General features: G+C 40.4%; 1 protein-coding gene and 1 non-coding gene across 3 annotated transcripts in view; both read left to right on the top strand.

Moving 5' to 3' along the window:
- LOC135934950 (proton channel OtopLc-like) overlaps nt 1–8201 on the top strand; it is a 34584-nt gene extending 26383 nt beyond the window's left edge. For both annotated transcript variants that reach the window (XM_065476939.1, XM_065476940.1), the window contains exons 9-10: nt 1715–2184; nt 4445–8201. In XM_065476939.1, coding sequence (XP_065333011.1) covers nt 1715–2184; nt 4445–4933 — 959 coding nt within the window. In that variant the 3' untranslated portion in view covers nt 4934–8201. The remainder of the gene's footprint in view (nt 1–1714; nt 2185–4444) is intronic.
- Nucleotides 3525–3597, top strand: TRNAA-AGC (transfer RNA alanine (anticodon AGC)). The gene has a single exon. It is a non-coding gene; the product is annotated as a tRNA-Ala (tRNA).
- Nucleotides 8202–12793: the final 4592 nt, after the last annotated feature.

Here is a 12793-nt window from a genome sequence, read left to right as displayed (position 1 = left end):
GCAATTCATCTCGTTGAGATCTATCCAACGGTAGTCGAACATGTTTGGGGAAACTCTTTGTTGGGAAATAAACAAGATTAAAAGGTAGGGAGACAGTCCTCAGCATTTGAGAAGCACTTTCGCAGCAATTAACAGGTCAATTTTGGCATGAAATTGGCGCATCAAGGAATTTTCGGAGTTTTTTTTTCAATCAAAATTATCTATTATTTGTATAGTGGATTAATTTTGTAGGGCTTATTAATTAATATTTTTTTCTGGAAATTGCCCTAACAGACATTTAAAGCCCAACTAGTAAAACAAACGACATTTTCCTCCGGCAGAATAAAAAGTCATGTATATATAATTGAAATTCGCATTAGCCTCATGTGGCGTTGACTATTGGCAACTCTCCAGAGAAAACTCTTTGAGCCCCTCGTGTCCGTTTAACATTGGCTCCAGCAGCTCGCTCTCAAGACTTGAGTGAGAGAGAGAGAGAGAGACGCCGCGACGCGTGTGAGTGAACACCAGCCATTGTGCATTTATGCATTTTTCATTCGACTCCACCTGCGCCTCTTTTCTTCCTTTCTCCTTTTGTTCGCAAATTGCTTGCACGCCGCCCCTGAAGTGGCCCCCATCACATCACTTTGTCTCGGCGCCAGCCATTGTTGCACGCGCGACTTTCGCTGCTGGAAAAATGCACCCGTTCCTTCTTTGCTTCTCGCTCTGATCGCGTTTTCCGCTCGGCAAAGTGCGCGCCCGCAGCCCCGTTTTCGCGTGCAGGGGTGTGCCTCCATATATGCTTTTAGGACTTTCGCTTCGGGCCCTTCTATTTCGCGTAAAAGACCTAATCCTTTTGATCCGCAGCCGCGCGGGATTTGCAACATAATGCTTACACCTTCCTTTTACAGCTGGCAAGGTACTCAATTCGATGCTGGGGAGCTTAGAAAGGATAATAAAAAGAATCTGATGGGCTAATGCCACGCAAAATTTACTTCTGTGAGATTCTTGGTTGCAAATTTTGAAGATCTTCAGTTCCAGGGAGATTTATAAAATTACTCCAATTTTGTCTCAAAAAATTTAGTAAATTCTGAAATAACAGTTTCTAAAAGAGGCCAAATACATATTTGCCATTTTGGAATTATCTCTTTGTGCGTAAAGAGTGGATGTGAGACTTTCAGCAGTAATCACAATTTCCACTCAATTGAACGACAACTATAACTGATTTGCATAGTAAAAATATGAATTAAAGGCAAATTTAAATCGGTCGAGCCATCATTTGCAGAGCCTCAAAGTCCAATATCGAGCTTTGGAATTTTTTTTATTTCTACTGCTAAACAATTTAATCACATTTCGATAAAAAGACATTTTAATTTTGAGACTACACCTCTATAAAACCAGAAATTTATTATTTTTGCAGATTAATTGTAAGCCGATAGCTGAAAAAAATTTAATGGCTCAATTCCAACGTCTGTTAATTTAATTGCTCGCCTTTTAAGATTTAAGAGAGTCAACCGCTTGTTTATTTTCTTCAATTTTCTGGACATAAATTTTTAAAATTCAATCCACGTGTTTTAATAATACATTTTTATGGAAACAAATTAGAGTTTTCAACCCATAATATCAAGAAATTTATCTCAAATTGCACTTTTTACTGTTTTTTACTTTTCCTATGTAGCTGTGCATTATTTTTAATTGTTTTGAGCAGATTAAAATGAATTTCTGTGTCTACTTCCAGCGATGTTGCACCGGGTGGCACGCGGTTTGAAGGGTCCGCACCACATCTACGAGTGCAGGCGGACCAACATCATGGGCTCGCTGGTGCAGGACGCGAGTCCCTTCCTCTTCCCGTGCACAATCGAGTACAGCCTGATCTGCGCGGCCATCCTGTACGTAATGTGGAAGAACGTGGGTCCGAAGCCGGAGCAGGCGGTCCGCGATTCGCAACACCAGCAGCACATCCACGCGGTTTCGCACACGGGCAGCATCAGGCGCTCGCCGCACCACTACTCGGTCGACTGCGCCAGGGCGCACAAGGGCCTCTTCGTCGGCATCCTCGCCCTGGTGCTCACCATCATCTCGCTCATTCTCTTCTTCGTGCTCATCAGCCGGCCTGAACTCAAGGCCCTTGCCGTCATGGAGGTCAATGTCTGCGAGCTGGCCCTCTACTTCGCCGCCACTGTCGCCACTCTGCTCGGCATGCTGCAGGTACGATTTTATTATTTTTATTTTAACAATTACTCCCCTCGTCTTGAGTTCAAATAAAACTCAAGAAGTGGTAAGAAAACGAATTTTAAAATTTTAAAAGCGAAATATTTTATTTAAAATTAATTTTTCAGCTATTTTTATTTTTTAAAACCGGACAGAGAGAAACTTACTTGCTCCAGTCGATTTTTCAGAGAATTTAAAGCTTAAATTGAACAATATAGCAAAGAAAAAACTATTTAACAAGATTCCGTATTGTACTGTAGCCTTGGGTAACATTTCCAAATTTAAAAAAATACATTTTTAGTATTTATTTTTCTTGAATGTTTATTTTCTTTGCTACTAAAAGAGACTGTTGCAGTTTTTTCTGGTTCACATTTTTTCATGCTGTGCAATTTGCTCTTTTTTTGGCAACGGCCGCACCAAAAAAAAACCTGCGAAATATCTCATTTGAATTTCCACTCCAACAGGCATTCATTTTTCACGTTTCCCTTTCCAAAGTGAGAGTTTCCTCCATTCTCGCCATTAATACGGCTAACTTCTCTCGCACAATTTCACTTTCCCGCAACTTTTCCTCCCTCCGGCCTCTGGCGTTCAGCAAATCGCCCAAAATCCTTTCCGCAAACGCGACTTTTTGTCACACTTCAATTTCGCTCCAATAAACGCACACGTTCTCGTCAAAAACTTTCTCGACGGCTTGTATAACAAGAAGCGGAGCTGCTGGAAACACACGCACAGGGGATGCGTGTATTTTCGGCAATATCTATCAGGGCAGCTTGTTACGCCACCCTTTTTTTTCCGCCTGACGATTTTCCATTACACGCGCACACAGCCCGCTCTCGCGTGTCAGACTCCAACCAAGCAATCTACCACAATTTTTCACCGTCGAGCATCCCTGTGTTCACTTGGATAAAAAAAAGGGATGAACCAAAATGGTTGAATTTCTTTTTTACTGAAAAAAATCTTCAAAATTCATTTAAAAGAACGGTCACACGAATAAGATTATTTCATTGTATCAAATTAAGAATTTCTTTCGCGAATCTGATCGCGAATCACAAAGAAAATCTTCTGATAACGTGCGTTATCGATTGGACCAATTCTGCGACTGACTGAGAGGAGTGTGTGCGAACTGTGAGTGCTCTGGTGGGGCCTTTGTGCTGCTGCCGGAGACGATCTCACGTGTGCGAATCTATATATATGCGATTGGAGCCTTTCTCCTCACGCGGAACGGCCTGGTCGCCGAAGAAAGCACCGGTTGCTCGCTCTCTAGCCCCTCCCTTCTCGCGGATATTGACCCAGATTTGTGCGTTCGAGAAGAAATCAAAACTAAGGTAAAATTAACTGGGGGCGTAGCTCAGATGGTAGAGCGCTCGCTTAGCATGCGAGAGGTACCGGGATCGATACCCGGCGCCTCCAAATCACCTTTTTGAAAAGATTAGATACCTGAAAAAATTAGAATAAAAATACTGCTGGACATGGCGCCAACCTGTTGAATTTTTTCCGACTCCTGGTTTATTTTTCTTGCTATTGAAAGAGATACCTTTGAACTTCCAGCAAGAAATTGGATACCCGAGGATAGGCTATTCAAAAAGCATATCTATCTTTTGGATATCCCGAAGGATATCTAATTTCTTAATGGGATCTGTGTGATCCAACGACAGCAAGTATTTTTTTTCTGGATTTCGTACTATATCACTCTTTTTCAATCAAAAAGTGCAATCTTCCTCAAGTAAGATGGTCTTAAAGACCGTCTTTGACCAAGTTTCTGAGCACACCAATCGATTCTTGAGGGTCGAATTAGGTAAAGTTGATAATTTTCCGTCCAGAAAGTCGAGCGCGACGAGCGTAAGCAAAGGTATAACATTTTTTACCGCCAAAACAATACGAACCTAAATGCGAGAACTGCGCATGCGTGAGAGCTGGCTGGATCTGACAAATAAATCATTGGTTCAGGCGGTCTCTCAGCAAGTGCTCAAACCAGCTCTAACGCATGCGCAGTTCTCGCATATATAGGTTCATATTGTTTTGGCGGGGATAGAAATTCGCACGTCGCGCTGGACTTTTTGGTCGGAAAAATATCCCCTTTAACTCATTCGACCCTCAATAATCGATTGGTGTACTCAGAATCTTCGTCAAAGACGGTTTTTAATAAGCAAGTGTCTCTAAATTAAACGATGCGTTTTCTTTTGATTCCACTATACGCATATAAAACAAATCAATTAATTTTTTGAATGAATCAACCCAAATATTGACGCTGTTTCAGGTGCGTGAGCTGCGTTACGACGGCAGCCGCAATCTGGAGCTGGACAACATCCTTCTAATCGCGGCACAGACGGGCATGTTCATCTACTCAACATTCACGGTGATCGGCGGCCACTTCACCATGGAGAAGAACAACGCCCTGCTGCTGATCACGGCGGTGGCATCGCTGACGCAGACCATTTGCCAGACCATGTTCATCCTGGACGCGTCGCGGCGCAGCTGCACCACGGCGCGCCAGATCCGACGCAAGCCCGGCCGGCAGCTGGTCACCTTCCTGTTGGTGGCCAACCTGGCCATGTGGGCCGTCAACACGCTCGAGAAGTCGAGGGCCGAGTCGCACCCTGTGCAGCTGCACTTCTACGGCCTCTGGGCCTGGACCATCATCACGCATGTCAGCATGCCGCTCGCCATCTTCTACCGCTTCCACTCGACCGTCTGCCTCTTTGACGTCTGGAAGCGGGCCTACAAGATCAAGCCTGTCTATATGTGAATCGATGAAATTTCACACTCGCAAAAGCTGGCAGAGATTTGGGGGTTTCAAAATGTTTTCTGGTTTTACACAAACGGTTCAGAATTATACGTCTTTTTAAGTGTTTAAAGATGCCAGCATGAGGTTTCACCTTAAATTTGCAAGTTTTTGGTATTTCATGCGGGATTTTTATTCAATCCTACCAATTCTGAGCATTCTGAAGCAATCGATGAAGAAACGAATCTAAAAATTTGTAGCAATATCGTTTTTCATCGTGATTAAGCTAAACAGATTTCTAAAATTAAGGCTTTTGTGTACGCATCAGCAGAGGATTGAATCGAAACTTAAAGTGAAGTACCTGATAAACTTGAAAATGGACGGTGGTGCCACCTGTAGGATACTTCCCCACCAATATCTAACTCATATTCCGATAAAATAGACACTTTCCGATTGGAAAGTCACAATCTAAACCTTATTTGGAAAGTTCGGTTTATTTCTTGTGCAAAAAAGTAATAACCAGGATAAAAATTTAATTTGGTTAAAACTGTGCCCCAAATTTCTGCCGATTTCAACCCAAAAATATTGTAAACACATACCAAAAGTATTATAGCATATATACGCAACACTACTTCTATACATACCATATCTCATTTTAGATCTCCGCACACTTTTTTACTGATTTTTAAAATTTTCCAACCACTTTTAAAGATTTCTCCGATGCTCGCCAATATTTTTTATATTGAACTTATTGTACTTTAGGTAGAAGGAAAAAAGCAGCCGACTGACCCAGAGCTTACTCATTCATTGACTCCGCGCGCCCTTTGGAAAGCGAACACAAAAGCAAGCGCGCGTTTTCGAAAAGGGCAGAGGAAATGGAATTTCGGTACGATCCCAGCACGCAGGGGGTGATGAAATTGGTCCATTGATCACTCATAAAACACATTTGGAAAGAGAGAGAGAGGAAATGCGTTCGTTGTTCCAAGCAAGCAAGGCTGGCTTTTTGTGTGCCACATGTGTGTGTGCCAGTGGCCCTCTTTTAATCATTCGAATAAATAGGCTGCCGCTATATTTGTCCCGAAGAAGGCAGCCAGCGCAGTTTCCTGCTCTCACACCCCTGGGGAGTGCATCCCCTTTTAATTTCTCCAGCAGTCCCTGCTCGCCGTGAGAGAGTAAGTTATTTTTCCCGCGCGATATATTGGCGTTTTTAATGAAACTTTTGTCACTTTGGTGTAAAAATGGATGAATACCGTATACTATAAATACTCTTAAAAGATACGAAAATAGCCCCGGACAAGCGAATGTAATATCTGTGTATCATATAAATAATGGACCAATGGGTGCGTCTCATGTATGAAACTTATTCTTCTCGTGTATATCTCTCTCGTTAATGACTCACGCGTTATTTGCTCCTCGGCTTCCTGCTCCTCTCGTTTTATGTGTGTTGAGCGACCAAAAACGACGCAGACAATAGTAGTCAAAAATCAAAGTTACACGTAACTGCCATTTTCTAAATAAATGAAATGCGATTTTGGACCACTTTTGACCGCTTTCTGATACGTAGATAAATTTTTAGAGCCGAGATGGAATGATATTTACTGGGGAAAATTATTTTTAAATAAATACTTATTTAAAAAAGTGATCCACCGACCTTTTGCAAATTTCTTGCTAAATAAATTGCGGGAGATGTATAGAGATGCAACCCATGCGTGGAGTTAATAGGAGATGGACGCACATTAAGGAACGTTTTGAGAGGAAAAATAAACTTAGAAGCACATTCTGTATTGTGGATTGGCTGTTTCGGCTCTCTGCAGGCCTCATCAAGTGATTTTCTGAGCAGAGAAATATATCCAATTCTCGTACTAAGTTTTTGTAAGACTTCCTGCGTGTAAGTTATATTTTTTAAATGTAGCCCAATGAAATTGAATTTAAATACGGAGGATTTTCACTTTGCATAATTATAAATTTGTTTTGTTTGGCTCTACATCAATTTATTTGAAAATAAATGAATAAAATGGGCAGCCTTTATAAATTAAATCTTTTGAATCGAATGTAGGAGTGAAGATTTTCGTTTGAAATCGGATCGTGAATCGCAAGAAACTTGCAAATAGGGGTGGTTACATCTGTTGGCAACCTGAAGTGAATTAACTTTGATTTGAAAAGTTAAAATAATCACCTCTATACCCTCTCAATTCTGGCATTGATAGGCTCTTTTTAGGAGGTATTAATAAAATTTCAATTTTTCTGTCAACATTTCCGTTTCTTAATGTGAAACATTCAGTTTATGAAAAATTGTCAACGCCCTGTAAATGTTGAGGCCAGCAAAGAGAAAATTGTAAAAGAAGCAGACACTTCGTCCTGTCCCCGAACATTATTCATGCAGCAGCAACAACGTTGTGTCGGTTTCAAGTTTCGCCAAGCACTTCACCTTATTATGCAAATGTGCCTGGTCGTCGGTTTCGAATTTCAACAGCTCGCACAAGGGCATCATTTCCGCTAATCACCTGTTAAAAATTCGAACCCTTTGCATTTTTCGAGACCCCGGCCGGCACTGCTGCATACTATAGGATTTTGTGTTTCTCCGCATTTATGCGAATTTCCCCGGCGCATCTTGTAAATTTGGTCAATAAAGCTGCCGGAGGGGAACTTGGCTCAGCGTCTTTCCTTTGCCCGGACCGATGCGAAATAAAATGCTCTCCGAGTATGTGTTCGGTGCCGGAGAGCATGGAATTCATTTGCGGCCCGAATGGCTCTTTTATGGGATTACGCGACGCCGATGCTTTTATTAAAAATGTTATCGTGCCGCTTTTTAATAACGCCAGCAGCAGCAGTTCGAGATTTTGCTGACTTTGCTCTTATTCAAATCAGCACTCGTTCCTCCAAATTGCTTTTCCACGACCAAAGTGTTTTTCCTCGCAGATAAACAGACGACATTTCCGCAACCACCGAGACACGCGTATTTTTGTGAAGAATTTTTGTGGGAATTTCAAGAGATTTCCAGCTTGGTGTTAAAGATCTCTGTTGCCTTTGCGTTTCAGACGATTTGCAATTGGACACAATAAAATGTTTTTTGGAAATTTTTGTAGAAAATGTGAGTAATTTTGCAATATAATATATACAACGTAAATAAACAATTGAATGTTACAGCAGGTGGATTTAAATACATACTTTTATGTTTAATCAAAAATTGTCTCGATTATATGTTGACTGTCAGTCAGCCGATGCAGCTGCGATGTATATCAATCTAAGCCAAAAATAAAAGTGACGCTGCAAAGCGAATATCTGTACACTACTTTATGAGCTCGTTTTCGTTCTGCAAAATATCACCGAGGCGTCTTTTCGTAAAAGAAAAATGCACAGCAGCTCCTCCTCCGCGAGCTAATTAAAGGAGACTTAAAAGCGATGAGCCGCACCGTCTGCTCGATTTGACGTAAAATGTGCTTAATAAACACGCGCTGCCTTTGAAAAAGAAAGTTTCCTAAGCACAGATTTCTTAATGACTTTGCGAGAGAGAAGAGCTTAGACTTGTGGGTGGAATAAAAAGACATTTTGACAGCCAACTGCTGAAAAAAGTAATTTAGCCAAAGTTTCTCTTGGAAATTACGCCCCCATTAGATGAAGGCGACGGCGGGTTGATCGAGCTTCCATCTGTCTGTAACGAATTTTTTACACTCGCCCGTTGTATTTTTAAACGTAAAATGTGCTGATGTTTATTTTAGTTCCGCTCCGGAGCACCTATTCGCTATTCGCCACAAACAAATTAAAATAACAGACCATTTCATAGAGGTTGTTGATAGCAGCTGAATTTTAATATAGATGCGAGTGAATATAAAATGAGATTTGAAATGGTCTACTTGTAATAATAGTATTTGGAGGCTGAAATGTTTTTACAAAATTTGGTATAGGAACGATTTTTTTATTTTTCTTGAAAAGCAATATTTTGGACACGTTTTTTGCTCAACTTTGGAGGTTATTCTGGCACTACTAAATTTACGAAATCGTTGAGAAATAATGTTTAAGGATCCATTATTTCGGATTATTCGCATTGTTCCTGCTCATCTGTTGAATTCAATAAAAAATTATTGTTTTTTCACCTTATTTTAATTTTTAGCATAGTTAAATTAATTAAAGAGTCAATGATTTGGTTGGATTTGAGTCTTTTTAACACAGTCTCATTCACGTTTTTTCCCAATTTATATTTTTATCAAAGATTTTTACGTTACTGTTTTCACTCGAACTGGAATAAGCATTTGAGATCAAAGCCACTATAGCAATCAAATGATGCGACCTGGAATCCGCGCCTTTGTTGTCATTTTCCCCTTTCTCTCATCTTCTGCGAGCCCGGCAGCGGCATTTGCGAGTTTAATTGTCAGCGCTGGAAATCAGCAACCCCTTCGCCACGCATGTTCCGCCCGCGGGCCCATTTTCGCCCGCTCTGCTCTCGTCGGCACTCCATGAATAATGCAGCCGAATTATACTGCGAGGCCTGCACAATTGGCTTTTGCAATAATATGACTGCGTGTAGTCGTTTGCATAACCGTCGGCCATAAAGGGGTTCGTTCCTCTTTTATCCGCGACGGCGGCGGGCGTGCACCTCCTCAGTCAATTTGAGCGCCGCCTACGCAATTTTCCTTTGCTTCGAATTACCACTGACACCGCCGGCACGCGGGCAAACACGACCATGCAACGACTGCTTTTCTGCTCCCCGCGCGCGATGCGACAAGACACATTACAATGCTCGCACGTCTTCAGCTGAATAATGAGAAGGGTCGACGAATCTAATCGCTCTAATGAGGAATTAAGCAGCAGCTTAATTGGGTTTTGTTATTTAAAATTATGGGGCATTATTCAGAATCGTCATAATTTTTGGCGTTTAAAATGTCAGTGACTGCAATACAACAAATAATTATTCCAATACGTTAGATAATTAGAGATTTAATTATTTATGTGTTAATTAAAGTTATTTGATGATCGTGGTAAATTAAAGTTAAATAAAATTTGTAAAAATAAATTTCCTTATCTATATAGCACAAGTCAATCTGCAATATTAAATAATTTAATATCTTTCAATTAACGTGTTCTAAGTGTTAACTTATATTTTATAACAAAATTAAATCTTCAGGTTTTAATAAAAAAATAACTAAAAGTACTAAATTATTTACAAGCAACAAATATAATTATCATAGCCACAATCCTTCACTTATCAGAAGGATTTATTGTTCTTGAATCATTTTTACGATTTAATAAAAATTTATTCAGGAAACTCCAAACAGAGTGAGGTGGAATGACTAAAATCAACACCCCTTTGATAATTACTCCCCACAACAGCGGGTTTTCTTCATCCCTTATTCTGTGTTTTTTTTGTCTTTGTTTTTGCTTTGAAGCTCAGTCAGCATTCCTTGCCTGGTTAATGTGACGAGAAATACGACTCTGCGCACCTGAGGAGACGGAGCTTGTTTTTATTTTGGTCACGTGGATATTTATGCATGCTCACAGCGTATAGTTTGAGAAGAGAGAAAACGTGAAAATTGGACATCTGGTTAATGTCTAAGATGGGCGGCCCTTAAAATGCGGCAGATGTTCATTCTCGATAGACGCTGGAAGACTTTGAATTTTAACTAAAAATCACACAAAAAAGAGTCCGCGCAGATTATTTTACGGAGTTTCATTTTAATTGGGAGACGCCTGCCGACTTTTAACACTGTCCCAAATGACTGTGCAAAGAAAGACTGGCAAAATATGAAACTCGCGGCCAGAGAAATAATTTCAACTGCGAGCCGTCCGACGTGACGTTTGCAATTAGGCGTCCGCGTTTAAATGGCAGCGATGAGTCTCGTCTGAATGCGTGACACAGATGAGAGCAGATATCTCTCTCTCTCTCTCTCTCTCTCTCTCTCTCTCGTCACTGCGGGCCGCGCGCGGGAGAATTTTTAATAAAACGCGACAAGCGAGCTGACGATGCGAGTAGTGAATGAAAATAATGTAAACGCGTCTCAATGACCGACTTCATTTGCACGTACTGCGCAATTCAGCACTTGTCAGCCGACACTCTGGATTCGGCTCGTTTTTTTAGGGTCATGCAAAACTGGCATTCAAATTGATAAGGTCAAATCGACAATATTTACGGGGTTGGGCACTAGAATTATCCGTTTTTGCTTCATTTCAGTTTAGCGGATAATTTCCGTGTTCTATTTTTTGTGCACTGTAATGAATATAATTTCTTTCGAGAATTTTGAATTTGATATTACAAAAAAATAAGTCAATATTTTACAATCCGAAAATAAAAAATGATTTTCGGGGACTACGATTAGCACTAAATTTTGTCTTAGATATCATAGGTTTTTGCGCTATTAATAATTTTTCTAGACGAAGTCTAGTTTTCAGCTCTATTCCAAGTTTAATTTGGTAACTTGTACGAATCCTTTTTCTAGCTAAATTTGATATTGATTGATAATTAAAAATTTTAATAACTGTTTTTTTTATTTAAATTCTGTAGCCGTTTTTGCTTTATTTCGATTTATCGGATAGTTTTCGTGTTCTATTTTTTGTGCACTGCGATGAAAATAATTATTTAATTTCTTTCGCGAACTTTGAATATGATATATAACAAAAAATAAATAGGTCAATACTTTACAATCCATCAAGAAAAAAGGATTTTCGGACATTTCAAACACAATTCTGTCGAATATTTTGAACTAAAAGAAAGTTGAACTCCACGACCACTCCATTGATTAAGATTTTCACATCATACGCGTATACTTCAAATCCCTTTGACGCCACTCAAGACAGTAATCCACATCTGCCTCAAGCCCTTTTCCTCTTATTCTTGTGATGCGGTGAAAACTTTTGCCTTCGCGAGATCGAAAAGTTACGTGTGTTCATTATCTCACGTCGCCAAGATGCTCGCTCCTCTTAAGGAGTGATGGAAGAGGAGTCGTTAAGGGGGACAAATTAATAAGTCGAGTTGCCGCAATATTTCTCTCGAAATCCCCGACGACCGCGCTGGATGAATGGGACTCGTTATATTCGACGCGGTTGCTTGCTGCATGCGTGTCTGCTCGAAAAGCAGGAAATTGAATTAGAAGAGCAGAGGCAAGAGCGCATTGGAAAAAGAAGAGGCTGCAGTTGTGCCGGCCGGGCGACAAGGAGACAAAAAATGAGAGGAAACGCACAATATATATTTACGAGACGGCGTTTGCTTTTTTATTTTCCTTATCACTGCCTTTTCGCCGAGGGAGGCACGGAAGTATTTCTTGCGCGGCCTATCGTCCCTCGCGATCGGACACACTGTCCTGGAAAAGTGTCGTGTTTACTTTACAGAGGAGATACATTCAGCACACAAGAGGAAAGCCTTTAAGCCGATATATCAAGTAATAAATTGGAAGAGGCAATGATCAAGAACTAAGGGTTGGAATCTAATACGGTTAACGATTATTTGTGTGGATCGGTGCAATGCAACAATTTAAATTGCTGACTATAATTAGCAGATGCATGATCCTATGTGTTAAGTTTGAATAATTAACTACCTCAGCAGCTCAGCAGTGTGCAATAATCAAATTAGGACCGAGTTTATCAGTTAATCATATTTTCCCCAATTTATCAAAAAAATTAAACGTTTATCCAATGATTTTACGCTTGATTTCGATAGCTCTCGTGGCGCAATCCATCACACGGAGATCGAACTATATGGGCTTCCCAACTCGTGAAATAAAAATCCTGTTTTGCCGCTCGATTGGCAGGCTAACTTTGTTGCCTCTTTTCTCAGAAATTTAAACGACAAACTTGCCAAATTTTAGCTCATTCCAAATTTCAGAGCATATTGAAGGAAAAGGTATTAATCGTATGAATTATTTTTCAGACTTTTAATTATAGTGAATACTAGTT

This window comes from Cloeon dipterum, chromosome 2 (assembly GCF_949628265.1).
Source record: "Cloeon dipterum chromosome 2, ieCloDipt1.1, whole genome shotgun sequence".
Lineage (NCBI taxonomy): Eukaryota > Metazoa > Arthropoda > Insecta > Ephemeroptera > Baetidae > Cloeon > Cloeon dipterum.
Note: the sequence above shows the minus strand (reverse complement) of the source record. Positions and strands in the feature narration are given on the sequence as shown.